We start from the raw sequence: 27,565 nt of genomic DNA on the forward strand, positions 1-27,565 counted from the left end.
GGCTGTGGCAGTCTGCTGCATGGCTGGCCCTGCGGCCATACGTGCACACACACACACACAGCTTCCCAATCAAGTGACCACACTTTTCCATTGACACCTTTTTTTGCTCAAGGCTACACGTTTCATGCTTTTTCAAAAATATATTTTTGTTTCTGTATGTCTAAATGAATTTTCGCAGTTCATCTGTTAAATAGCTGAAGAAACCAGAGAAAAACAAGCCTCACCTGAACTGACTAATTGTGGGAATTTATAATAGTTTGTTTACTTTCCTACTGGTTAAAGGTGCCCTAGAACCAGTTTTTATAAGATGTAATATAAGTCTAAGGTGTCCCCTGAATGTGTATGTGAAGTTTCAGCTTAAAATACCCCATAGATTAAAAAAAAAATAAAAAATTTAACTGCCTATTTTGGGGCATCATTAACTATGCACCGATTCAGGCTGCGGCCCCTTTAAATCTCGCACTCTCTGCCCCCTGAGCTCTTGACGATAATACAGTGCATTTACAAAGTTCACACAGCTAATATACCCCTCTAATGGATCTTTACAAGATGTTCGTCATGCATACTGCATGCATGCGTCGGATTATGTGAGTATAGTATTTATTTGGATGTTTACATTTGATTCTGAATGAGTTTGAGGCTGTGCTTCATGGCTAAAGCTAACATTACACACTGTTGTAGAGATTTATAAAGAATGAAGTTGTTTATGCATTATACAGACTGCAAGTGTTTAAAAATGAAAATAGTGACTGCTCTTGTCTCCATGAATACAGTAAGAAACGATGGTAACTTTAACCACATTTAACAGTACATTAGCAACATACTAACGAAACATTTATAAAGACAATTTACAAATATCACTAAAAATATCATGTAATCATGGATCATGTCAGTTATTATCGCTCCATCTGCCATTTTTCGCTATTGTTCTTGCTTGCTTACCTAGTCTGATGATTTAGCTGTGCACATCCAGACGTTAATACTGGCTGCCCTTGTGTAAAGCCTTGAACATGGGCTGGCATATGCAAATATTGGGGTCATACATATTAATGATCCCGACTGTTACGTAACAGTCGGTGTTATGTTGAGATGTTCTTCGGAGGTCTTTTAAACAAATGAGATTTACACAAGGAGGAAATAATGGTGTTTGAGACTCACTGTATGTCATTTCCATGTACTGAACTCTTGTTATTCAACTATGTCAAGGTACATTCAAATTTTGATTCTAGGGCACCTTTAAAATTTCAGGGAACTTGCTTGGCACTAGACATTAATTTGTGATATGTAGATGAAGCTTTGCGACTTTTGGAAAATCCTGGCAGTTAGGAGAGCATGTGAATGTTTGAAGCATCAGGCTCAGCACTCTCATCAATTCTTTTTACATAGTTGAATTTGTAAACATTCATCCAGTATAGAGACGAAAGAGATTGTGTTAAAATATACAATACAATAATGAGCCTGATAACATCACAGACAGGCTACAATGAACACAAGAGATGAAGTGGCCTTGATGGTATGATGATATATTGAAATAGAAAAGAGTGTTTATGAAAAGGGATTATTGAAATGTCTATTGAGACCCTGAGAAAATCAGTCACAGCCAGAACTTTTATCGGTTTAATGGATCATTAGTCAAATGCTAGTAGACATTTTGTTTTTTTCTATCCTAAAATAGTTCTCTTAAACACCTATACAATTTAAGATAAAGTCATGAAGATACATTTCTACCAGATTCAAGCAATTTTTGGAGTAAAAAATTAGGTTTATGGAAAGCTTTTTGTAGCATGCTGTCATTTAACACTGACAATGCTTCTGACACATCAACTTTAATTCTTTTGCACAAGATGCATTGTTTGAGGTTGCAGATATTTGTTGTTTAATTGAACATGCATTTTTATTCATAAACATGCTTTAGAAGAAGACAGGAGGCAAACAATATTCAGTAATAAACAATGTACACTGTTCATAAGTTTGGAGTAGGCACGATTTTTTTAAATACTACCTATTCTTTTATTCAGCAAGAATGCATCAATTGATCAAAAGTGACAGTAAAGGCTTTTACATTGTTATAAAAGATTTTCAAATAAATGCTGAACTTTTTTTTCATCCATGTACCCTCAAATAAACAGTATAATGATAAGAAGCACAACTGTTTTCAACATTGATAATAGTAAGAAATGTTATTTTATCATCAGATCAGCATATTAGAATGATTTCTGAAGGATCATGTGACACTGGAGTAATGGATGCTAAAAATTCAGCTTTGCCAATACAGGAATTAATTACATTTTAAAATATATTCATATATATTATATATAATATATTTTATTATAATAACATATCACAATATTCCTGTTTTACTGTGTTTTTAATACATGCAGCCTTGGTGATATTGATAATCTTCTTTAAAAAACATTTTAATCTTATCCACCCCAAACTTTCAGTAATGTACTTATTTTCTAATCCATCTTTGTAGATTAATCATTAATGAGTCTTTTAAATCAATTTTCATCATTTTCTCATCAATTCACATCATCAAGTCTTTCATCATTACCCTTCATTAATTTACATTTCAGTTAATATTTATTCTTTTGTGTTTTAGAGCAACATCCCGCCTTATGAATCCAGAATAACAACAGCCAAACTGCTGATCGAGGCTGAGGAGTATGAGGTAGGACAGTGGTCTAGCTCAACACTTTTAAGAAGAACATTTCAAATGTTTCATTTGGTTTCCTTATAGTATAGAGAATTCACATTTCAGAATGTTCAACTTGAACGCTTCTCAGCCAGGCCGAACTGAAGCATCCACTGAATGTTGAAGTGGAGCGTATAGTACCTGTCAGTAATTCTTTGAGATCTTAGTGGTGGTGGGGATGTCTTATACACAGATTCAACTGATGAGCTTTTTTTCAAGCTATTGGGTTAGAAACTATTTCATAATAGTGCATTGGATCTATTCTGTAGCCAGTGTGTTAGCACAGTTTAATTCAAGTCAATCTGTTCTTGCTGTGCAAGCAAGTTTAGAGACCTATAGAATACATCTTGTGCAAGTACACTAATATTAGCTATATGTCTAACAAACAGGCTTAAAGCTGTCAGTGTTGTGTGTAATGAGAAGGTTTAATTTGTGCTATATTGCAGCTGTAGAGTAAACCATCACCCAGTGTGTTGTATTACTATATAATTGTCAGCGGGGACAATTACTTACTGTCTAATGGTCTGTCTATGTCTATTTCTGTGGCAGCCATGAGGCTGGTGATTTGAACAAATCAGCTATACCTCTTTCCACCCACCAGCTCCACAAAGCAAAAGAGTTGTAAGTGCAAAAAACAGTAAATACTTAAGTAAACATTGATGTGGTATCAAGAGGACCGATCCTCACATAAAAATATTGATGCCAAATTTTTTTTTTACTTTTCTTATTGTGAAAATCAGTGCGCAACATAAACTTAAGGGCTTTTCACACTTGAATAGTTAACCCTGGGTCATTCTAAACCCCAGGTTAATGGAATCCTGGGTTTTCTTGCTTCACGTTTCACACTGAATATTTTACCTGGGGTTAACAATTAATACTGGGTATTCATAAGTTGACGTTTCACATTGTACTTTACTAAACCCTGGGTTAATTTTCTTATTTGGATATTTGCGGTGTCAGTGTCAATGATTGGAAAAACGTAACACGCGACCTGTGTACATAGGCTAACTGTAGCATTGTGCTTCCTCACCTCGTATTGCCGACTGAACTATCGAGTTTATACCGGGTGTGTCTCATACGTTCTGAAAAGTGAAGCCACGGGCTCTTTGATCGCCCCCTGGAGGCTGGATGCAGTACAGGTCATAAACCCCGCCCTCTCAATGCAGTCGAATGAGACTTCAGTGAAAACTTAAAAATAAATTCTGCTTCAAATAAAACTTTATGAAAAATGGTTTTGGTCATTTAAGGTAGTTGTTATCACACTGATATATATTCAATTGTTCGTTTTTGTGATGATTTAGATTTTAGCTAGCAATTTGATGCTATAAAAACGGGGCGTGTCGTCATGATTCGAAGTTGATTAACAGCTCAGCTTGTCTGAGGACTGTCGGAGCTTCGAGGGGAGATTGAAGATGTATTAACTAACTGTTAATTTTCGATTTCTTTGTTATTTAACACCAACAAAATGAGTTGTTCAGCAGTAAACTGTACTAACCGACCTACAGGATCTGACGGATCACTGAACCTTTTTCTGTAACATTAAATATGGGTGTTATAAGCTAATTAATAAATGTTATTAGTTAAGATAACACACCTAATGTTAACAATGTCGGGAAAAAGCAGGTGATCGTTATCTGGCAGTTACTTATTATTTTTATGGGTATAAAATAATAATTAGCAGGACAAAACTAATGATAGCTTACTCTAATTACAGCAATCGATCTCCTGTAACATTAGTTGAACTTGATTTAAAATGGCAGGACCGTTTCTGACGATTTAGAGTTGTTTCTAGTGGCATATTATATTGATTTTATCTACTGAATTTGCTGTTTTAAAAGTATTATTGCTCTAGAAATAGAATAGCCTATTATTTTATAGGTAGAATTTTAAATTGTATATAATTTTTATAGTCTATTTAAAATACATGAATGATGACGCAGTCGTCTGGGCGGAAGTTTGATATCGCGACTCCGCCTCCGGCTCCACTGACGGTTCCTTCTGCGCATGCCCAGGCTCCAAACTTACGTATTGCGTAACATGTCAGCGCCCATTCGGTCGGCCATTTTGGCTTCAGTTCATTACAATGGAAGGAAGCGACGTCGCGTCGTCCATCTTTTTTTACAGTCTATGGTTTATACTGAATGGACATATCAGACTATAGCCCTATTCTGACGGGATTAGTTTTACGTGGGGAGGTGGAGTAAAGTAATTTTACCTCAGGATGTCTGTAATATTAATTGGCCAATTTGCACGGGACAAGACATCTCAGTAAAATTAGCAGAAGTGGGAGGGTAACTCGATTTACTCCCTGTCGTCATGTGGGTATACGTTGCTTCCTGATACAATGTGCGAAAACACATATAATCTAAATATATAAACTATAACAGTTAGGTCCGATTTATTAATTAAATTCTGATTGGATTATGATAATAGGCACTTAGCTAAAGATAAAATTTGTTTTGTGCCTCTGACAATTGCTTCGATCTTCTTTTTGCTCTGAATGGTACAGTATGTAGAAAATACTTGAGGTTTGCCACAGACTTGTCCCACCACCTACAACACAAAAGAATGTTTCTTCAAGTGCTTCCATGCTTGAAAAATGCGCAGAAAAATACTAGGTCATGGGTTCGAGTCTCAGGTCCGGCAGAGATTGTCGGTGAGGGGAGTGAATATCCAGCGCTCTCCCCACCCTTAATACCACGACTGAGGTGAGACCCTTGAGCAAGGCACCGTACCCTCAACTGCTCCCCGGGCACCGCAGCAGTGGCTTTCCACTGCTCCGGGTGTGTGTTCACTGCTGTGTGTGTGCACTTGGATGGTTTAAATGCAGAGCACAAATTCCGAGTATGGGTCACCATACTTGGCCACATGTCACTTCACTCACGAAATGACGGATTTTTACCGTACAAATTTACAGTGGGTCTATTCGAACTGGATTAGTATTAGCTAAGTTACCTGAGGTAATTTTTCCGGACCTTTTCACAGAAGGTAAAAGTTGCCGTAATCTTTACTGACATTGTCCATAATGATTACCGAGATGGCACATTCGGACGGGACTAAAGTCACTGAGAAGCTCTGGTAATAATTACTTTACCCTCACCTCCGCATGTAAAACTAATCCCGTCCGAATAGGGCTATTAAACGTAAGAATGAAATGGTAATTTCTTCACTCAAATTGTTGTGTTTTTCAATTGTCGACATTTTTTTCCTCTCAAACGCTGAATGTACTGTTTATATACAATGCGCAGCGTTTCCGTGACTGTCCAAAGCAGGCAAATATGAGTAACTTATTTGATTGGTTGCTAAACGTCTAGCTGTAACATTCTAACATCGCATCGTATCACACTGTAGTTTGGCACCGCTTTTGCGGTGTTAACCCTGCTCCGGAGCAGAGTTTCATAACCCCCGGTAAAAAGCGTGGAAGTGTGAAGTGTGAAACGCTCCTTTACCCAGGGTTAAAAGTGGTGTGTAGAATGATGATAACCCAGGGTTTGTGGGTGCAGTTTAAAAAGCCTTGTAGTGGGGGAAAAATGAGCTGACAGCTTTCATTGAAATAGAAAGTGCTGATATTGACAGAGACAGAAGCATCATATACAACAATATAAAAGGTACAGCAAAATGTGACATTTATCAAATGTGTTTAAGTTGAGATAGATGTATCGGTAGCATTATTAGTATTGGAAATACTGGCCTTCATTAATTGTACTTAGTAAAAATATATTATTAATATACCTAAATTATATAGTCTTTAAGTTCTTTCTGATCTCTAGTATAGCATTTTAAAATTGGTTTATCAGTCATAACATGTAAATAATTATCAGCTTCTTGTTTTATTCCAAAACTTATTGAGCTGCCTACATAGACAGCATTTTTGAGTGTCATCAGATGGATTTAAATGATGATGCCCTAACATGCTCACTTGTCTGTGAGAAACAGCCTTTCAAAAGTTGTCGTGAACTATATAGTTCTCCAGTGTTGTTTTGTAGTTTGTCAGTGTAAAGGAGTCCCACAACTCTTTTGGAGTTCTGAGCAACACAGTGTCGACAGTTATTAATGCTAAGACTATAGATTTGTTTCCCTTTAAACTCTTTTCTCCTTTTCTATCAGGGCTAAGGCGACCTCTGAATAATGCAGGAATGGTATTTTATTTGCACTTTACCATGACCTTTCCAGTTGAGTGTGAGTGTGCAGTAAGACTCTTTTTGTGCACAGAGTGCGAACGTCCTGACACCTGTCCAGCACTCAGAGAGAGGTATTGGAAAAAGTGAGAGAACAGAGAATTTAAATAATAGTGAAGAGGAAAGGGAAAGAATGACAGGGTCGAGAGACAGAATGAAATAAGGCAGGACCAGGATGAGATGCTGTAAAAGTGAAAGTCAGTTTGAGAGAGAGAGAGAGAATGATAAATTGACAGCTGTGGGGAGTGCACTTTTCTTTAGTTTTTCACACTTGCTTAGATTTGTTCGGTTCATCCTGAGGAGACAGTGAAGGACTGAGTGCTGCAGCCTGACTTATAAAAAGCGTCTGCTCTCCCTTAGCCGAACACAAATAGAATCTCCTCTCAGCATGGGGGACATATTAATATTAAAACCAGTCACCTGGCTGTCTGTCAAAATGATGCCAAAGGTTGCAGGGTCGTCTCTGCGACAGCGGGTGTTTAGACAGAAGCCGGGCCCCCCGGCAGCAAGGCCCTTTGATTGGACAGCTGGGAAAGGTGAGTACTTCTAAACAGAGAGAGAGAGAGAGAGAGAGAAGGATGGACTAATTTAGATATCTAGAGGCAGTCCAAGCTCTAAAGATGCTGGTGTAAAAGTTCAGTATTAAACAGTCAGCACAGTAAATGAAGCCTAAATTGCTCAAAATAAACATTTTTTCGTAATAAACACTCTTAGACATATTTCACATGATTCCTTAGTACACATCCTAATAATAATAATAAACAATCAATTAAACATATATTAAATTATAAAAATGAATAATATTAACAAAAATATGAACCAAAACATAATTAACTAATAATGTCAATGTCAGACACATTGACCTGGGACTTGGTTTTATGATATTATCATATTTATTGGTATCTGGGTCGTGATACACTTGATACACAATAATATTACATTTAAAATTTATGGTAAAAAAAAAACAAACAAAAAAACTGGTTGCCAGAAAAAAGTTTTTTTCTGATAAAAATTATTAACAGTGTACAATAATATTGTGATTATGTTTAGCATATAGTTGTGTAAAACTGCAATTTTATATATTGGCATTTTATTTTTAGATATTTCCTAAAAACAAAAAATGTGATTTTTGAATATTTTGACAGTATATTAAGGTAAAATGTTGCAATACTTTGAAATAGTGAGTTTTCTATTTCATGTTATCCTTTGAAGTAAGGAAGTGAGGAAGGCTCTATTATTATTATTGTAGGGGTAGAATGTTTTGCTTGCTTTATAGATTAGATATAGAGGGTGTATGTGCCCTCTTGGCATAATGTCCTGCATGAGTACATTCAATATTAGTTTTATTGGCTATGTATGTAACTGTCAGACAGTGGCAATTCAAAATGAGTTTTGAGGACTCGGGAGAGTGTGTGTGTATGTGTGTGTTAGTGTTAGTGTGTGCGTGTGCGTGTGTGTGTGTTAGTGTGTATGTAGTGGCAGTGCATGCTGCATGAACTAACTCGATATTAGCAAGGCCTTTTCCTGCTCCGCTCCAGCTGGGTCAAAGCCTGACACACTCTGTGACAGCACAAGATTGATGTCTTACTTTGCCAGTGGTTTGAACAGAGGGAGGAGAGGAAGAGAGTCACGGGCAGTAGAATGAGAGGGAGGAATGGAGAGAGCCAAAGAGACATAGTTGTATAAAATGCAGTGGTTGGGAGAAGAAGGAAGTCTTGCCCTTTGAACAAAGTGACAAAGGTACTGTATAATGAAAGTAGCAGTGGACTTAATTATCTCTAAAGAGGGAGATATTTAAAAGAAACTCAAACCCTAGGGACCCACACACAAGGTTATACACACACCCAGACCCCTGTTATAATTAGTTTTTTGGAGCTAATGACAACATACTGTCCACTTCTTCAAATAATAGACTTTTTTTACTTTTTGTCTGTGAACTCAGCGGCCTGCAACTCATTGTACAGTGACCTCAAAATGTATCTAAATGTTCCTAATTTAATGAATGTCATTGCATTACATAAAATATCAAACCTGTTTTCGTTTGGGTTGATTTTTAGGTTAACCTAGATTGGTTAAAACTAATTCACTAAAATGGCTAAGATTCTCACATCATTTTTTTGCAGATTTCACTTGATTTTGTATTTTATTTGATTTTATTCTGAAATGGAAATGGAATTAATTCAGATTGATCCAAATTGTGGCTTTTGTGACAAAATACTTTTTGGGTCATATTTGTGTCAGTTTATATAAAAGAACAGTTCATCCATAAACAAATATTCAGTCATCCTTTACTCAACCTAATGTTGTTTCGGACAAATTGTACTTATGAATCAAATGTTTTAAAGGGTTAGTTCACCCAAAAATGAAATTTCTGTCATTTATTACTCACCCTCATGTCGTTCCACACCCTTAAGGCCTTCATTCATCTTCAGAACACAAATTAAGATATTTTTGATTAAATCCAATGGCACAGTGAATTGTGCATTCACAGCAATGACATTTCCTCTCTCAACATCCATAAAGGTACTGAAAAACATGTTTAAAACAGTTCATGCGAGTTCAGTACTTCTACCTTAATATTATACAGCTACAAGAATAGGAGATCCGTGCCACTGATCCGATTCATAAAGATCTGAAGCAGTGTTTTGAAATCGGCCCATCACTATATTGCTGAAAAGTCGTTATTTTGGGTTTTTTTTGGCGCACAAAAAGTATTCTCGTCACTTTATAATATTAACGTAGAACTACTGAACTCACATGAACTGTTTTAAATATGTTTTTAGTACCTTTATGGATCTTGAGAGAGGAAATGTCATTGCTTTGAATGCAGACCTTACTGAGCCATCGGATTTAATCAAAAATATCTTAATTTGTGCTTCGAGGATGAATGAAAATCTTACGGGTTTGAAACAACATGAGGGTGAGTAAATGATGACAGAATTTTCATTTTAGGGTCAACTAACCCTTTAGTGAATCAGTTTATCCAGTGAACAAAACTAATCTGAATGATTTTTACAGCTCACTGAAGGGAAATAATAATATTAGTAAATAACAAATTAGATTTTGATCTGTTCCTCACACAAAAGCTACCATTCAAACGTTTTTTTTTTTTTCAGAAAGGATGCATTTGATCGAAAGTGTCACATATATTTATAATGTTACAAAATATTTCTATTTCAGAAATGCTTTCTATTCATCAAAGAATCCTGAAAACAATATCACGGTTTACACAACAATATTAAGCTGATTTCAGCTGTGATAATAATAATAAATGTTTCTTAAGCAGTAAATCAGCATATTAGAATGATTTCTTAATTTAAATTAAAATTTAAATAGAAATAGTTCCTTTATTGGCTTTACTGTATTATTGATCAAATAAATGCAGCCTTGTTGAACATACAAACTTTCTTTCAAAAATATTATTAATATTATTGGCCCTTTTTTGTGTCCTTTTTGAATCTTGAAAGCTCCAATCGTCATTTATTGTAATTACCTGGAAAAGAGAGTCCAGTACATTTGTCCAAAATTTCTCCTTTTACGTTCCATGAAAGGAATGACGTGACTGTGATTGAATGAATTTTCTGGGTCTATCCCTTTCACCTGACACAATGCTGCTGTCCTGCAGAGTTTAGCAGCAACACTGATTAAAAAAACCTCACCTGACTGTAGCCTTAGTAATACTGAAAACATTGATTAACTTGTTCAGGTGTGTTTGATCAGTGTTGGAGCAAAACTCCACAGGACCACGGCACTCCAGAACTGACATTGCCCATCCCTAGTCTAAGCAGTAGTTTGTCAGTAAGCTGGCTCTTTGGAAGTGATTTAAAGTACTTAATACAGGATATAAAGGAGTTCATGTCTCATCTCAAGGGGTTTGAGCCTCGAACCTTTTGGTTAGGTTTGCTACGCTATGCTACTCTATGATTTCTACTTGTCAGAATTTCTTAATCTAAGGATTTTGTTGATGTCAGGACACCTTTGTACAGGATTAACATTGTGGCAGCTATAGATGTGGCTTCTATAGTGATTTTCCTCTGAGTATAGGAGCACATGACAGTCTCTTAGAGACTAAGCTAAGGCATTAACACATTTTCACATCTTTGCTGGGTGCGAATAATGTTCTCTTTTTTTTTTTTCCCATCTCTTTCTCATTCCGCTCTTTTGTTGTGTGTGTGTCAGAGCTCGGCAAGAGAGTCATCAGTAATCCAGAACGGCTCTGATAAGAATGATAATTTGGGACGATACTCTTTTTCCTTGCGTCAGTCTCAGGGGGCTTAAAAAGAGGACCGAGGAGTATTTTTAGAATCAAGGAAGCAGTGTGTGTGTGTGTGTTAAAGGATTAGTCCACTTTTAAATACACTTTTCTTGATAAATTTACTCACCTCCATGTCATCCAAGATGTTTATGTATTTCTTTCATCAGTCGAAAAGAAATGAAGGTTTTTGAGGAAAACATTACAGGATTTTTCTCCATATAGTGGATTTCAATGGCTACCAACAGGTTGAAGGTCCAAATTGCCGTTTCAGTGCAGCTTCAAAGGGCTTTAAACGATACCAGATGAGTATCTAGCGATTGTCATCTTCATTTTCATTGTCATCTGTCATTTTCGAAAAAAAATACAACCGTTTATGCTTTAAAAACTAAATATTGCCTTGAACATACATTCCGTTTCCGCATTCTTCATTACGCTTACGCTTCCCTATTCAACTTATGGAACGAACGTGGCGCCAGTTTTGTTTTTTTCTTTAAGTAGAATAGGGAAGGTGTATGACATTCAGCATAAGCATTATGAAGAATGCGGAAACGGAAAGTACGTTCAAGGCGATATTTTGTTTATAAAGCATAAACTGTTGTATTTTTTTCAAAAATGACCGATTGTTTCACTAGATAAGACCCTTATTACTCATCTGGTATTGTTTAAAGCCCTTTGAAGCTATACTGAAACTGCAATTTGGACCTTCAACCTGTTGGTAGCCATTGAAATCCACTATATGGAGAAAAATCCTGTAATGTTTTCCTCAAAAACCTTCATTTCTTTTTGACTGATGAAAGAAAGACATGAACATCTTGGATGACATGGGGGTGAGTAAATTTATCAGAAAAAAAGAGTATTTAAAAGTGGACTAATCCTTTAAGGCAAAGGCCATCTTTGGTGTTCACTTAATGTATTTCTTAGATTGCTAAATTGTCTTGTCAAGTCTTCATGTATTGAGAATATGTTGTAGTTTTGTGGGTTTTTGTTAGCTTGTTTAATTACTATCCCTCCAGTGAGTGTGTTTGTAGCTCCTTGCATTCAGCTGATGTGATTGCTGTCGTAATCTAATAAGGTTGCATAATAGAAGTGTATCTGTGTTTGATTACAGACAGATCCTTTTAATTTAGATCTCTGAGTAAATATCAAAACATCGCTCTGCTTTTTTGGCCATTTCATCCTGCCCGATACATGCCTGCCCGACATGGTTTTAGGTTAGGAATGTTGTATTGGCTGACCAGTGGCAGATGATGGGAGTGTTTGAGAAACCTGTTTGAAAACCGTCAATATTTTTGCAATTTTGTTTAGTACTGCTAGAGGTGCAGAAATTATACAAATTTAAATCAGATTTTTACATTTAGATTGCCTTAATGCCCATCATCTAACTCTCACTTAAAGATAATCTTTAAAAAACTAATAATTTAATGACGATGTTAACAAATCTTTATCAAATCTCAAAACTAATATACTTTTTTTCCTATTGTACGTGGGTCTCAAAACCATTATGAGTGTGTCACGGAGTGTGTAGTCAAAGTACAAAACAACGATTTTATGTGAGACTTTAATTTTGAAAGATGTGCGTGAAAGCTGTTGACTCTGCTGTTTTATCACACAGAAAACATTTTTCCATTCCATTGTGCTATTTTTCCAATGTTTTTCTATGTAAACACACACTCATCTTTTGCAGCATCTGGCTTGTGACACTCTCTAAAAATGCGGAGCATTTCAACATTTAAAAAACATGACTCTAGGTCTTTTGCTTTTTTTCCCATCTACTGTCCTGCATTTCACATTGTCCTGATTCAGTATCTGTTGTCAGATCATATGAGATAATGTTGTCAGGCTATGTATCAATGTCATTATCTTAACATTATATTCGTAATTGTTAGGGCTGGTGTTAACGTGTTTTTGCATTTAAAATTACGAGCATGCAACATTGTATGTCATCAATTAGCAAGTCATGAAATTGTACCAATAAATTACGTAATTGGTGTGTTTTGTATCAGCTAGGAAGGATTTGAATGCAGGCATGATGTTCATTCTATTCATCAGGATCAGTGTTCATACAGTATGTGTTATTAATAGTTAATGTTAGAATTGTGTATTTACCATGCTAACTGTAGTTTCTGTAACCTTAACCCAACATACCAATTCAGTATTTCTGATGACTCTAGTGGCATTCCAACTAGTTTGGGACTGCAGCCTAATCTTACAATTACTGTTTATTAATCAGTAATGAATCGGTGTATGTAATCAGTGTTAGTGATATTCTTACAATTTATGTGCATGTTAAGTAAAGTGGGCCAGTCCTTGTGTGTGTGTGTGTGTGTGTGTGTGTGTGTGTCTGTGTTTTGTTAAATATTTTTAAGAAATAAATTTGCTTGGTTCAGATTCCTAAAAAATTGGGCCGTTGCTAAATGACCATGGGAAAATGTGGGTCCCATGGCCAAATTATGTTGTGATGCCTAAATTCACTTGAAGCATTTTTATTTTTATTTTTTAGTGCTGTTTTTTTTATTTTTTTTTATTTTTTAGACAAAATAGTATGGAATTTATTAGCTGTTAGAAGAAAATAATAAAATATTTTTTTACTTTATTTTTCTCTGTATTTCTCTTTTTAGATGCATGTCTTTATGAAAAAGCATTGCGGTGGTGTTTTAATTACTGGGTCTAAACTAAACTAAATGAAACCAAGTATAAAACTTTTTCACCCCTGCTTGCAAGGCGAACTATAAAGAGAGATTTCTAAAGTGTCTCTACAGTGACCCTGGAGTCGTGTGCTTGTGTGTTTCTAACCCTTCATGCAAGACTCATAAGCTCACTGCCTGTTTAATGCCACTCTGAGCTCTTCTCTAATTGAGATAATGCTTTTCCGCAGCTCTAAGCTGGAGTGATTGGCTGACACTTTTAGCAGCGGTTAAAGGAACTTTTAGCTAATGAAAAGAATGAAATGTTCATCAGGCTCTGACACTGAATTATTGAGCACAAATCAAACTGTTATTTGATATGACTTTAAAGCTTTGGAGGGAGCTGAGAGGCTTGTGTGATGCACCATTTGATGTCAAAAAACACACACACATACACATACACATACACACACACACACACACACACACACACACACACACACACACACACACACACACACACACACACACACACACACACACACACACACACACACACACACACACACATATATATACACATTTAGTTCTCAAGCACATTGACCTAAACCTGCCAGAGGCTGTTTGTTCGTATCTCGTATCTTTAATCAGAACTTTCTGCAGGGAGCCCTTAACTTTGAATTTGAGTTTAAGGAGCTCATCAAATGTTTGAAGAGAACAAGGTCTGTACAGTCTTTGGGTTATACTGACATGCCAGTGATTTATAATCTTCTATTCTTAATCAAATCATTAATCAATGCTCATCTGTCCCCATTCACTTTCACTGTAAAAAAAAAAAAAAAAAAATGGCTCTGACATTCTACTCAATAAATGCTATGAAATTAACCTTTTGCTGCTCAGTTCTTCATTCATTGAGTTCAGAAGCATATTGAGAATGAGAGACAATATATGCAAATGAGAGGGTTGCATCTATAAAAAATAGGATTATTTCATTATTTTGTCTGCAAGATCAAATTAAGTATTATTCAGCTCAAAAAAATTATATCAAAAGTACTATTAAAGTACCGATTTGTTTGCTATTTTCAAAAACATCTATACTTCTACATTCTGAAGTAGTCCAATCTTTTTGTGTGGAACAGAGTGAAATTTAGTTCATATGGGTTTGGAATGACATGAAGGGTGAGTAAATGAGTTTAATTTTTGGGTGAATTATACTTAAAAAAAAAGAAAAAAAAAAAGAAAAAAAGGTGTTGCAGTTTGTCAAGTTTTTTTTTTTTTTTTGTCATGCTATTTCAGTAATGTACAATCACACTCAAAAATCAGCTTTCATTTCACTTAACATCCCATATAATGTAAATATGGAAGTTAATTAAATTCATTTGATGTAAATATGAAAGCATCAACTTCATCTGTCTTGATGATTTGAAATTATTTTCTAGGTAGATGCATAAACCACAATCATATCCACAGACAAACACTCTCAGCAATTGTGGTAAACAGCTGATAAATAATGCAACGACCGAGCTTAATTAGAAGCTGCTGATGAGTCATAAGTTCTCATTTGAATATTCGGTCCCAGTGAAGTCTCGTTACTAAAACGAGCCGGCCCCAATCATTAATTATTCGTTGTCTGCCCTGTCTCTAGTGATTGCTGGGCAAGAAAGCTTGTTTGCTTTTTAACACGGCACCAGAGCCCAGGCAGGGATAAAGCGATCAAAAGAGATGAAACGGACATAATGTGTGTGTGTTAGGTTGCAAATGCACAGGCCTGCTGCATTGTGGGACATGTTATTGTTATTAGCCTGCACATTTGGGGGACATTTTAGGCTAATAACACTGTTCATGATTAATGTGTTCTTCTGTGTTCATGCATGGATACGCACACGTGCAAATGTGTGTATGTGCTCCTGAGCACGGTGTGTAACACCCTCATAAGTCATATTCAGAAATCAGAAGAATGTGTCCTGTCATGAGGTCATATGAATGAGGTTAACGGTGTGTGTGGTAACCTTTTCACATACTCTCAGCAGACTTGAGATGGGCCATTAGCTCTTTCCCAGACATTTTCTCATACACGAAACGTTCTGGTTGGGCTGGGAACACAAGCCTGCTTTAAATCTTTCCCAGAGGCATTTTTTTTACGCTGTCAGTCCAGTCTTACTGTATATTACTGCATTTGCACTGCATTGGGTCCGGTATGTTTAGACAGGCCAGGGCCTCTATATCCACCTGAGCAGAGTCTTTTAAAAGCATATAAATTGCAAATATATTATTATAATATTGTAGAAGGTTTACCAGTATCTGATGGTGTTCTTAACAGGGTTAAATTGTCTTTTTCTTTCCCTGTCTGCTGTCTTTTGCTTCTCAGCTCATGAATCACCAGAAAAGGGTGCTAGTGAAGGGCTTGGGATTTGCATTCGTGTGTAGAGATTCTTCAGCCAATCACTGTTGCAAGAACATAATTTTCATAATTTCATTTCATTCACAAAAAATGTAATTTGTAAAATGTAAAAATACATGGCTATTATTACTGTCGATGGAGAAAAATGTGTTTTTCCCATATAATGCTGTAGTTATGGAATCTTCCACGATACAAAAAATTATCATCCATTTCTTGGAGTTGTAAAGTTTCCATCAGTATTTCCATCTATTTTTTTATGTCACAGTTGCTGATGTTGAAGTTTCATATACACATGCCTTGCGTCAGTAACGTCTTGATGTCAGACAGTAATATTTACACTGCATAAATAAGTATCTGTTCAGTTTTCAGTCATCCTAAATAATATAATCTTAAAAATATGTTTACTTTATTTGCAACACTGCATGTATTTGGTTTGTTTAAAACAGTTAAAGGTGCCCTAGATTCAAAAATTGAATTTACCTCGGCATAGTTGAATAACAAGAGTTCAGTACATGGAAAAGACATACAGTGAGTCTCAAACTCCATTGTTTCCTCCTTCTTATATAAATCTCATTTGTTTAAAAGACCTCCAAAGAACAGGCGAATCTCAACATAACACCGACTGTTACGTAACAGTCGGGGTGTACACCCCCAATATTTACATATGCCAGCCCATGTTCCCAACATTATGAAAGGCATTAGACAAGGGCAGAACGTCTGGATCTGCACAGGTGAATCAACAGACTAGGTAAGCAAGCAAGGACAATAGCACAAAATGGCAGATGGAGCAATAATAACTGACATGATTCATGATAACATGATATTTTTTGTGATATTTGTAAATTGTCTTTCTAAATGTTTCGTTAGCATGTTGCTAATGTACTGTTAAATGTGGTTAAAGTTACCATCGTTTCTTGCTGTATTCACGGAGACAAGAGCCATCGCTATTTTCATTTTTAAACACTTGCAGTCTGTATAATTCATAAACACAACTTCATTCTTTATAAATCTCTCCAACAGTGTAGCATTAGCCGTTAGCCACGGAGCATAGCCTCAAACTCATTCAGAATCAATGTAAACATCAAAATAAACACTGTACTTACGCGATTAGACATGCTGCATGACGAACACTTTGTAAAGATCCATTTTGAGGGTTATGTTAGCTGTTTGAACTTTTTTTTTAATGTTGTTTAAGGCAAGCGCGAGCTCTTGGGACGTGGAGCACAAGATTTAAAGGGCCACACACCCTGAATCGGCTCATTTCTAATGCCAAAATAGGCAGTTAAAAAAATGAATTAAAAAAAAATCTATGGGGTATTTTGAGCTAAAACTTCAGACACATTCAGGGGACACCTTAGACTTATATTACATCTTTTATAAAAAAGTTCTAGGGCACCTTTTTAAATTATTTTGCCAGTGTGAATAAATGAAAATAATTCTTCTCTGAAAAGTATTTTATGCAATTATTCTTAAACAAGACAATGATGAATTATTTTTAACAATGTATTGTGCCGAAATGGCAATTACAGTCCGTATCATATTTTCATAGTGTCACTATTAAACATGGTGTTATCTCATGGATCATAATATGCAAATGGAGATGATATATGAGTTTATGCATAGTGCAGCTATGCATTATAAGCTTCATATATGCTTATTTTGGGGATGAGACGGAGAGAGGATGCATGTATGCACAATTTCTAAAAAGGAGTTTTGGCGTATATACTGTTTTACAAATCTGAAAACCTTTGTGGCCTCTGGCCACAGTTAAAGATGAAAAATGAGTGCTAGGTTTAATTCTTTTTTTTTTTTTTTTTTCTAAAAACTAAAATGTCTAAAAACATTTTGAAATTTTCCTCAACATCTGGCTATACCCAACCCTAAACTTCACATAAAAAAAAAAACAAAAAAACAAAACAAAATAGTTTGGTTAGTCATTTTACTTGCACTCAGCAACCCTCTCCATTATATTATGATATTATGATATGATAATCAAGCATTATTTAATGAAGGACTGGTGGTGGTGCTTAAAGGGTTAGTTCACCAAAAATGAAAATTCTGTCATTAATTACTGACCTTCATGTCGTTCCACACCCGTAAGACATTTGTTCATCTTCGGAACACAAATTAAAATAACTGTGATAAAATTCGATGGCTCAGTGAGGCCTGCATTGCCAACAAGATAATTTAAAGCTTCGAAGCTTCATTAGATATTGTTAAATAAAGTTATTTAGTTTTTTTTGGCACACAAGAAGTTTTTAAATATGTCTTCAGTAGCTTTCTGGGCATCTGAAAGTGTTAATTATCTTGTTGGCAATGCATTGAGCCATCGGATTTTATCAAAAATGTCTTAATTTGTGTTCTGAAGATGAACGAAGGTCTTACGGGTGTGGAACGACATAAGGGTGAGTAATTAATGACAGAATTTTCATTTTTGGGTGAACTAACCCTTTAAGATATTGTTGGTTATTCAGTGTTTCTGAAAAAAAAAAAAGATAATAGTAATTATTATTAAAAGATAATAATAATACTAATTCTACTACTAATAACAATATACAGCACACTAAGGATTGATGAGCTGCTGGGTTCATGAATGTTAATCACGTTGTCAGCGTTCGCTCAAACCTGATTTGCTGAAATCAAAACTGGGACGTTAATAGATGAGCACCAGCCAATGAGATTGCCGTTTGCATATTAGTTCTGCCCACTACTGGAGAACCCAGCATTTCTTCTGCATGTTCTTAAAAGCTGAATAATTCTAAATGAATGTTATTTTGACTGGAAAATACAGTTTGCATGTAGCTTGTCGATTCTTTGTGTGTGTGTGAGAAACACAGTACTCTCAGCAAAGCAACGGCGAGTTGTGCTCCTTCACACTAGAGTTTGCGGTACATCAAGTACAGGTCAGGTATGCTGCGCATCCATTGAGCAGAATTGAAATAGTACAGATCGCGTAACAGAGAGCGAAACTCTCTAGCACTCAGTGTTCAGTGAATGAAAATATATCTATTCTAAACTTCGCCTCTAACACACACACACTGGTGAGTAAAATCTAAGATTTTATTAGCTAATGGCTAATGATAGACATTATTTAGTCGTGTTTTACTCACATTGTAGAGGGCTGTTCAATGTTCCTTTGCTGTCTTAAGTGGGCGACAGGCCAAAATAAGATGTAATGTGGACCAGACTATGCTGATAGTCAAAAGTCTTGTTAGACGAGACTTGGTCTCAGGTGTTGTTCCTTTATTGCTGAATGGGCTTTTCCATTGTTTTACTGGGATGTATGTCTGGAAGTGCTTTGAGCTGAGTGTGTTTGTATCTATATACAAAATATGTCTGAGAGGAGGGCATAAGACAGGCTCTGTCTATCTTAGTTTGTGTACTAATAAACAGCGCTGGCTCTAATGAATCATTAATGTTCTGTTTACCCAGCTTAATGAACCACCACTGATGAGGGCCTGTGTTGTGTGTGCATGTGTGTCTGTAAGAGCGAATGTGTGTGGCTGCTCATTTTATGCAGATAAAGACAAGGGGGTAGGGAAAGAATGCTTTTTTTATTGTTTTTTGTCTCATAATGTGAATGTGTGTGAGTGGTAACATTTTTCAGAGTTTGTGTTTTGGATGTGTTTGGTCTAATCTGCTAAGATAATGACCTGTATTTGTTTGTGCTATTGGGTTTGTGTGTTTGTGTGAAACTCCCCATCGATTGTTGTTAGCTTTGTGTGTATTCCTTAGGCTCTAGTTCGCTCTAATCTTTCTGTCAATGGTGCCCTTGTCATCCAATAACTGACTGGTTGTCATGGAAACCCATTTGTTCTCACATAGACCTGTCAGTCATTCAAAGAGTTCTAATGAGTTGTTTTGCCTTTGATGTGAATGCTGAGAATATCAGCTCTAGAAATATAGCGCAGTGTTGGGTTTTCTCCAACTTGCAGCATTAGGAGGAACTTTGTTTCCCTATTGGCTCCTCATTCGGCTTGCAGAAACTTAACAACATTCACTTTTAGCTGAATTTGAGACCATTTAGCGCCAAATTAGTTAGTTCACGTATCAAAAGGTGTGTGGCATGTAGTCTAATATTGGCCATTACCGATTGTGCTTTGCAGGCTGATTTGTATGCAAAGCGTTTTTGATGAGCTATTAAGATGCAATTTTCGGATGTTATATATATCCCAACATTGCCATACTGGCTGCCTTCAAGTTCTCCTGGGAAGTTCTGACTTATGAGCTTGAAAGATGTAATATGAAGAAAAAGTGATTTTGTGTGTAATAACATGGCCATTTCATGTTTTTTACTCAAGACAGCAGGAAGCATTTAGTACTTATTTAACAAAATGGAAATGAAAGAATGTGCATTAGGTGTGTAATTGATGCTGTATCTGTATTTTATCATACTTGTGCAGGAAATGTATTTTGTCGCATAAGACTGTCACTTCATAAACATGCTAAATGTGTCATTAATTTCTGCAACCTTATTATACATTTTCATCAATAGTATGCAAATGGGATAGATTTTACTGTCAAAATTAAAAGGCAAACACAACACACAAAATTGAACAGTATTTTTGACAAATGTTTAAAATCATATACAATAATCTGAAATAAAGCTTTGGTTCTCAACCAGGGGTCTCGGCAAACTTCTGAGATAACTTAAAATGATTTAAAAATAAGCCAAAACAACTTAGAATCTAAATATTTCTTATTGTAATTTAACCCCTTCAACAAATATTTTACTTTCTTTGATGAACCAGGATTTCCAGAGTCTTGAAAAACCTAATCCTCTTTTTAATAGTGTGATTTCTAGACCTGGAAAAGTCATGTGAATGAAAACATTTTATAATTCCATAGACAGTATGATGAATACACATTTTTCTAGTTATGCTAAGCTCTAAAAAGTATATTGGGTGACATTTTTATTTATTTATTTTAAATCCATATCCTTAATCCTATTGTTATTATTGTAAATGCGACATTCCTAGTCAGAAATTGGACTCTCAAGTCATATGGTGGAGTGGAGAATGATCACATGACCAGCTAATAACTTTTTATTAGACACCTTGATAATTGGAATGAATCAAATGAATCATGTCTGACTGTGCATAGTGTATTTTTAATTGCATCAGATCTTTTGCTTAATGCTGCATCCACATCATTTGAATAATAAGTCAGGGACTGACCAGCACATCAACATAAATTGACTGACCGCACCTTTAATTGGCCATGTTTTTTTATTTTTTTTATTCAACATTTGGGGTTAAAAAGAAAACCTATAATGTTCTAATGGTTACTGACATTGTTGTGCTATGTGTTAAATATGATCATTCAGAGGTTCAGAAATGATTTAAAGACTTCATACTTAAATGTACTTACTTTGCTGTCACATTGCATTGTACTTATCATCATTCTGTCTTTGGACAGGAGTTGGCACTTTGTTGTCTAACACTTCTGAAGTCTGTGTGCCACGTTGAATCTGTTAAATGAAATTTGCCATTAATTTGTGTAATCCTGTGTAAAAGGTGTCTTCCCAATGGGCTAATGCTCTTATCTCTGTGATGCAGAATTTGTTTATGTGTATGAGAGAGAGAGAGAGAGAGAGAAAGAGAGAAAGAGAGCACGGATGAATATTTTCACATCTCTTTGACAGCCTCTCATTGATATCTCATGGATGAGATTAAAATCTCCTAAGACTGGCAGTGCTTCTAAATTGGCACGAGTGCTTCATCTTCAGCTTTTCTTTGCCACGTGTAAGCTGCCGGCATGTCACGCAAGCAAACTGACACTTCCCTTTGTTTGGAGTCCTGTCAGCAAGCGTCTGCTCTCACCTGACTGTCAGTCAGAGCTCAGCTCTACTCCAGCGTCGCAAGAACTGCGGCACACGGCTGACAGCTCCACCGCTGTTGAAATCAAACTCTTGCAGTCAATGCGTCTGAGCGAGTGGAAAGGGAACGTGTTGTTGTTTGTCTGTGAGTTTTTGTTTCAGTTCAGAGCTAGGGAAAGGCATGTTGAAGCTGTCTGTTCACATATTCATGACACGTTGAGCCCTGGTGACCAGACAGATGACATGGTTTGAATTCAGCCAGCAACATGTTCCAACCCTCTTTTTTCCACAGTAAAACCTTTCTTTCTTTCTTTCTTTCTTTCTTTCTTTCTTTCTTTCTTTCTTTCTTTCTTTCTTTCTTTCTTTCTTTCTTTCTTTCTTTCTTTCTTTCTTTCTTTCTTTCTTTCTTTCTTTCTTTCTTTCTTTCTTTCTTTCTTTCTTTCTTTCTTTCTTTCTTTCAACAATTCAACATTTTAAACAAATTATAGGTTGTTAGCTTGTATTAAAAAAAATACTACTCAAAATTAAGTATAAATCTATAAATTGTTATATTTGTTATTTTCATGTTCCATTTTCAGGTATTACATTAGTCATTTTTTTAATAGTCAAGTCATCTTCATTTATATAGCGCTTTCCACAATACAGATTGTTTCAAAGCAGCTTCACAGTGATAATAGGAAAAATTAATTGACAGATTGTTTTGGCTTTACAGCATAAGAAAATATTATCAAGCTAAAGTAGGTTTTTGATTGAATCACTTCAGTTGTAAAAATTGTTAATTATTAACTTAGGGGCCGCTTAAATGACACCTTTCCTACTGAAAACCGAAGACCTTTAATGCATTCTTGTCATTAATTTAGAGCCTTATAGGTCACTAGCAATACTTTATAATCGATACAGAACTTAATTGGTAACCTGTGTAGAGATGATAAAATTGGTGATATATGATCATATTTGCGGTAGAATTTCTATATCGGTAGGATTGATTCCATGTGATATAATTAAATCTAGAGTGTGTTTAAAACGGTGAGTGGGTCCAGTGACGTTTTGTTTGACCCCAAAGGAGTTTAGTAAATCTGTAAACGCAGCCCCTAACGCATCATTTGTATTGTCTAATGTTAAAATCTCCAACAATCAGTGTTTTATTAACGTTGACCAATAGGTCTGAGAGAAAGTCTGCAAACTCTTTTAGGAAATCAGTATAAGGCCCTTGAGGTCTATAAACGGTGGCTAAAGCAAGAGATAGTAGCGACTTTTTACTTATATCTGAGAGTGTAACATTTAGCATTTAGCAGTAGCCAGGTGGACTAGACTCATTAATGCTGAAATAATCATTTACATGTAGATAATGTGTTATGTGTATGCCAGGTTAAAGAGATGTGTTTTTAGTGTAGATTTAAACTGACAGAGTGTGTCTGCTTCCCAAACAATGCTAGGAAGACTGTTCAAAGGTTTAGGTGCTAAAAAGGAAAAGGATCTACCGTCTGCGGTTGATTTTGATATTCTAGGTATTATCAACAGGCCTGAATTCTGAGATCGCAACAGACGTGAAGGGCTATAATGCATTAAGAGCTTGCTCAGGTACTGGGGAGCTAAAACATTTAGTGCTCTGTAAGTAATTAGCAAGATTTTAAAATCTATACGATGTTTAATAGGGAGCCAATGCAGTGTTGACAGAACCGGGCTAATATGGTCATACTTCCTGGTTCTAGTAAGAGCTCTAGCTGCTGCGTTTTGGACCAGGTGTAGTTTGTTTATCAAATGAGCAGGGCAACCACCCAGTAGAGCGTTACAGTAATCTAGCCTTGAGGTCATGAATGCATGAACTAACTGTTCCGCATTTGTCATTGAGAGCATGTGTCATGGCTTAGATATATTTTTAAGATGGAAGAATGTGGTTTTACAGATACTAGAAATGTGGCTTTCAAATAGTGTAAAACATTACTTTTTTACTTTTTTTTACTTTGTCTAATAATTATTATTGACACTTGTGCTTGTAGGAAACAGGATGTACATTGGTTGTTAAGAACTCAAGTCGATATAATGCAGCATGAGCTGAACTTTAACATCAAGATGAGCCAATTGCAGTTTGTGGTTTAAGCTGCAGGCTGAAGAGAGATTTTTATTTTTATCACAGCGTGGGGCTAAAAGCTGACTTTCAAAATTTTCTTTTCTACGTTGAGGAAGTGCTGCTATGGTTTTGAACTATAAGCTCTTTTTGACATTATATGTCCATGGCAGACTAATCAACTGAGGTGGGACCAGCTGACCTGCCATGTCAGCATGTATGTATGTAGGTCAGATGTATACCAAATGCAGTATAATAGCATGTACAGTGGTTATGCTATCCCTTTACACCAAAGTAATGTGGTGATATCATGGTATAATGCCTGTAACATAGTGGCACATTTTTTAAATTTACTTGTACCATTAGCACATTTGTTACTGGGTCAATGACATGACAGGTCATCATTTTATGGTGTCTTAATAATAAAGTTATGACTTCCAAAGTATGTAAGGTAGTACAACTAAATCTCTTTTATGGAATCCAAAAGGTTTTAATTATATTTTCCTACATATAAAAGTATTTCAAAGATTTTGAAGTTTCAAAAGGCCAATACAGCCATTTCATTTTCATCTTAAAATGCAATAAATGTATATGTTTTTTATTCTGGCATGATTTTATAACATCATCAGCATAGTGCAATTATTATGTGTAGAAGTCATTGTTTTGTTATGAGAAAGAACGTCCGGAAAAATTTAATTTTATTGATGTCATTCAGAGTAACCAATTTAAGGGACCATTTTGGATCAAGTCATGTGCCACATGGTCATGAAGCAAAATAACTAACACTCTTTTAAATATTTGAAAAATTCATGTTTTCACTTGCTCAAACGCATGTCCCGAAACATCAGGTTATTCGTACAACTGCTATAAAACATGGAAAATGTAATATTTTAAAAACTTGTACTAAAAATATAAAATGTTTGATTGTCCTATTTCTAGTTAACTAGCAAACTAACTAGCTAGATATGAGCCTGTTAGCATTGTTTAAAAATATCGTCATTCTGTATAGCCAAAAGTGTAATTCGGTGAAACTGTAATTTTGGTTAAACTGAATGACTTTTTTTGTGGACAAATTTTCCCATCAAATGACAAAAGCAGTGTTAATTGATTATAAAAACCACATCATCTCATTGTTAACACTTAATAAAACTTCAGAATTAATTATATGTCCATTATGTTTCCTTACCTTTTTAAAAACCTTATTCGTCAATGACCCTACTACTTGCTGACAATTTTTCTTCCGTTTAATTAATTCTGCAGTGCAATTTTTTTTTCAATTAGATGCAGAATCGTAAATATGTGGCACTTGTGCATATGAGACTGAAAAATAGCACTTTATATTTTTAAATAATTGCTTACTTGTAAATTTACTTGTTACATATAGTTACTGTCAATTTGGCATGTTAATTTTTGTTTAATACTTTTGTTTAATGTTTAATTTTTATTCTCTCTCTGACTTATTCTCTTTCATTGTCTCTCTCACACACGCGCACACACACACACACACATACACACACACTTTTGTACATTTAGTTAAGAACAGTGTGCAGGGTTGTGGGGTTTAGTGTATTTTAGTCGCTGTGTTGACAGAGCATCAATAATAATCCTAATAAGGGCTGTGTGTGTTAGTATGAATGTATGTTTAGAAACAGGTAGAGGGAAATCTATTTGTCTTGCCGGCAGAGGTCAGGGAGGGCATGTAGAAGCGCCAGAGCTCAGCAGGAGTAGTAGAATAAAGAAAACGTAGCCTGAATTAGAGGAGAGAACTGAGACAGTACTGTTCCACACACACAAACGCACACAGAAAGACATGCTGATATACACGTGTGTAACCTGTTACAGCTTCAGCACAGAATTCCAGTGAGACACACAGCACATCTGGAAGAACAACAGGACAGGATTCTCTTTCTCTCTCAATCAATACCTCTATCAGCACAGGCCATGAAAGATCAGACACGCACAATCCTTAAAAGCAGATAACGAGAGGGGGTGCTTTGTGGTATCTGTCCTGTGTGTTTGTCGCTCTTGCTGTCTTTTAATCATTACCTCCATCAGTGGAGGGCAAGAGAGATCAAACATTCGCTTCTCTAAAAGCAGTTAACAGGCTGGATTGCTTTATATTTGTGTTTTGGTGCTTATACCTCTTTCTTTGTCTGGCTCTCTTTCAGGTACGTGCACACAACACACTTGTGCATCTGCGACTTTCATGAGTTGTTAACAAGATCAATGACTTTAGTCTTCTCTCTCCTCTGTTTGTTTCTTCTTTTTCTTATGGTAAAGATATATAGTGAATCCCTACTTATATCTAATTACTCTATCAACCAACTAACTTAGACTTAAACTACAGTATGTGTCTGTCTATCTGTCTGTCTGTCTATCTATCTATAGATAGATAGTTAGTTAGTTAGTAAGTAGGGGTGTAACGGTACACGTATTCGTACCGAACGGTTCACGGGGCAATTTCCAATTGGAAGTGATCATCCCTATGTGAGCAGGGCACGCGCGTGCCGTACGTAGCCATTTGGAATGCACTTGGCAATGGGGGCGGCATAATTTCCTCATTATCACGGGAACATCCCAGCTGAAGATAATGAGGAAATTACACCGCTCCCTTTGCCAAGTGCATTCCAAATGGCTACATACGGCACATGCGTGCCCTGCTCACATATGATCACATAGGGCATAGAGATGGTCACTTCCATTTGGAACTTGCCCTGTGAACCGTTCGGTACGAATACGCATACCGTTACACCCCTACTGTCTGTCTGTCCGTCCGTCCATCTGCTTGTAGCATTTAAAACTATTTAGCTTTTTGGTGATTTGGAATGGTGTGAACATTCTTACTTTTGCATCTCTTTCCATTTGCATTAAACACTTTGCTTTTGAGGTGAATGGAATTCATCTGCAGTTTTTGCTTTTTGTGTCATTTGTTCTGAAAGGGCCTTTAAATAGTACAAAGCAACATGCATACTAATACATAGTGTAATTGACAAGTACAAATAAAAGCTACAAGTAAAGTAAAAAGGAAATGGAAACAATACAAATAAGTAAAAATGTAAAAATGTGTCTCTAATACTGTGCTTATAGCATTGCAGTTCTTGCTAGCAGTTTGTAGTTTTTATTATTCAGTAAAATTACAGGTGTATGGTGGGCATATTTAATTTTCTGTCAGAAAATGCTCGACATCAATCGTCTGGCTGTGCGCAGTCATTTGTTGTGTTTTGTTACGCTTTCAACTCTGAAAAATCCTCTTGAGCTCTGCCCAATCAGCAGTGAAGGATTGGGCACAGGCTCACGATGGCAATCACAGCAGCCGATATCCACGCCTCCCGGCATGTGCTCTCTCCTGCAGTATGGTGCTCTCTCTCGCTTAATAAGGATTTCATCAGGCCTCCCCTAATATGCCTCCCATCAGTACACTCTAATTAATTATTCCCTCTAATGAAATTACTCAGTTCTGCTTTTTGGTATCATTTCCTTTCTTTTTTTCCACTATTCCCACAGTGATGGAAAACCTGAAAATATT

General features: G+C 36.0%; 1 protein-coding gene across 1 annotated transcript in view; it reads left to right on the top strand.

Annotated features, from left to right (window-relative positions):
• si:dkey-12j5.1 (uncharacterized) overlaps positions 1-27,565 on the top strand; it is a 91,801-nt gene that overhangs the window by 9,465 nt on the left and 54,771 nt on the right. Inside the window, exon 8 of the mRNA XM_067408112.1 lies at positions 2,603-2,671. Coding sequence (XP_067264213.1) covers positions 2,603-2,671 — 69 coding nt within the window. The remainder of the gene's footprint in view (positions 1-2,602; positions 2,672-27,565) is intronic.

Source organism: Chanodichthys erythropterus, chromosome 2 (assembly GCF_024489055.1).
Source record: "Chanodichthys erythropterus isolate Z2021 chromosome 2, ASM2448905v1, whole genome shotgun sequence".
NCBI lineage: Eukaryota > Metazoa > Chordata > Actinopteri > Cypriniformes > Xenocyprididae > Chanodichthys > Chanodichthys erythropterus.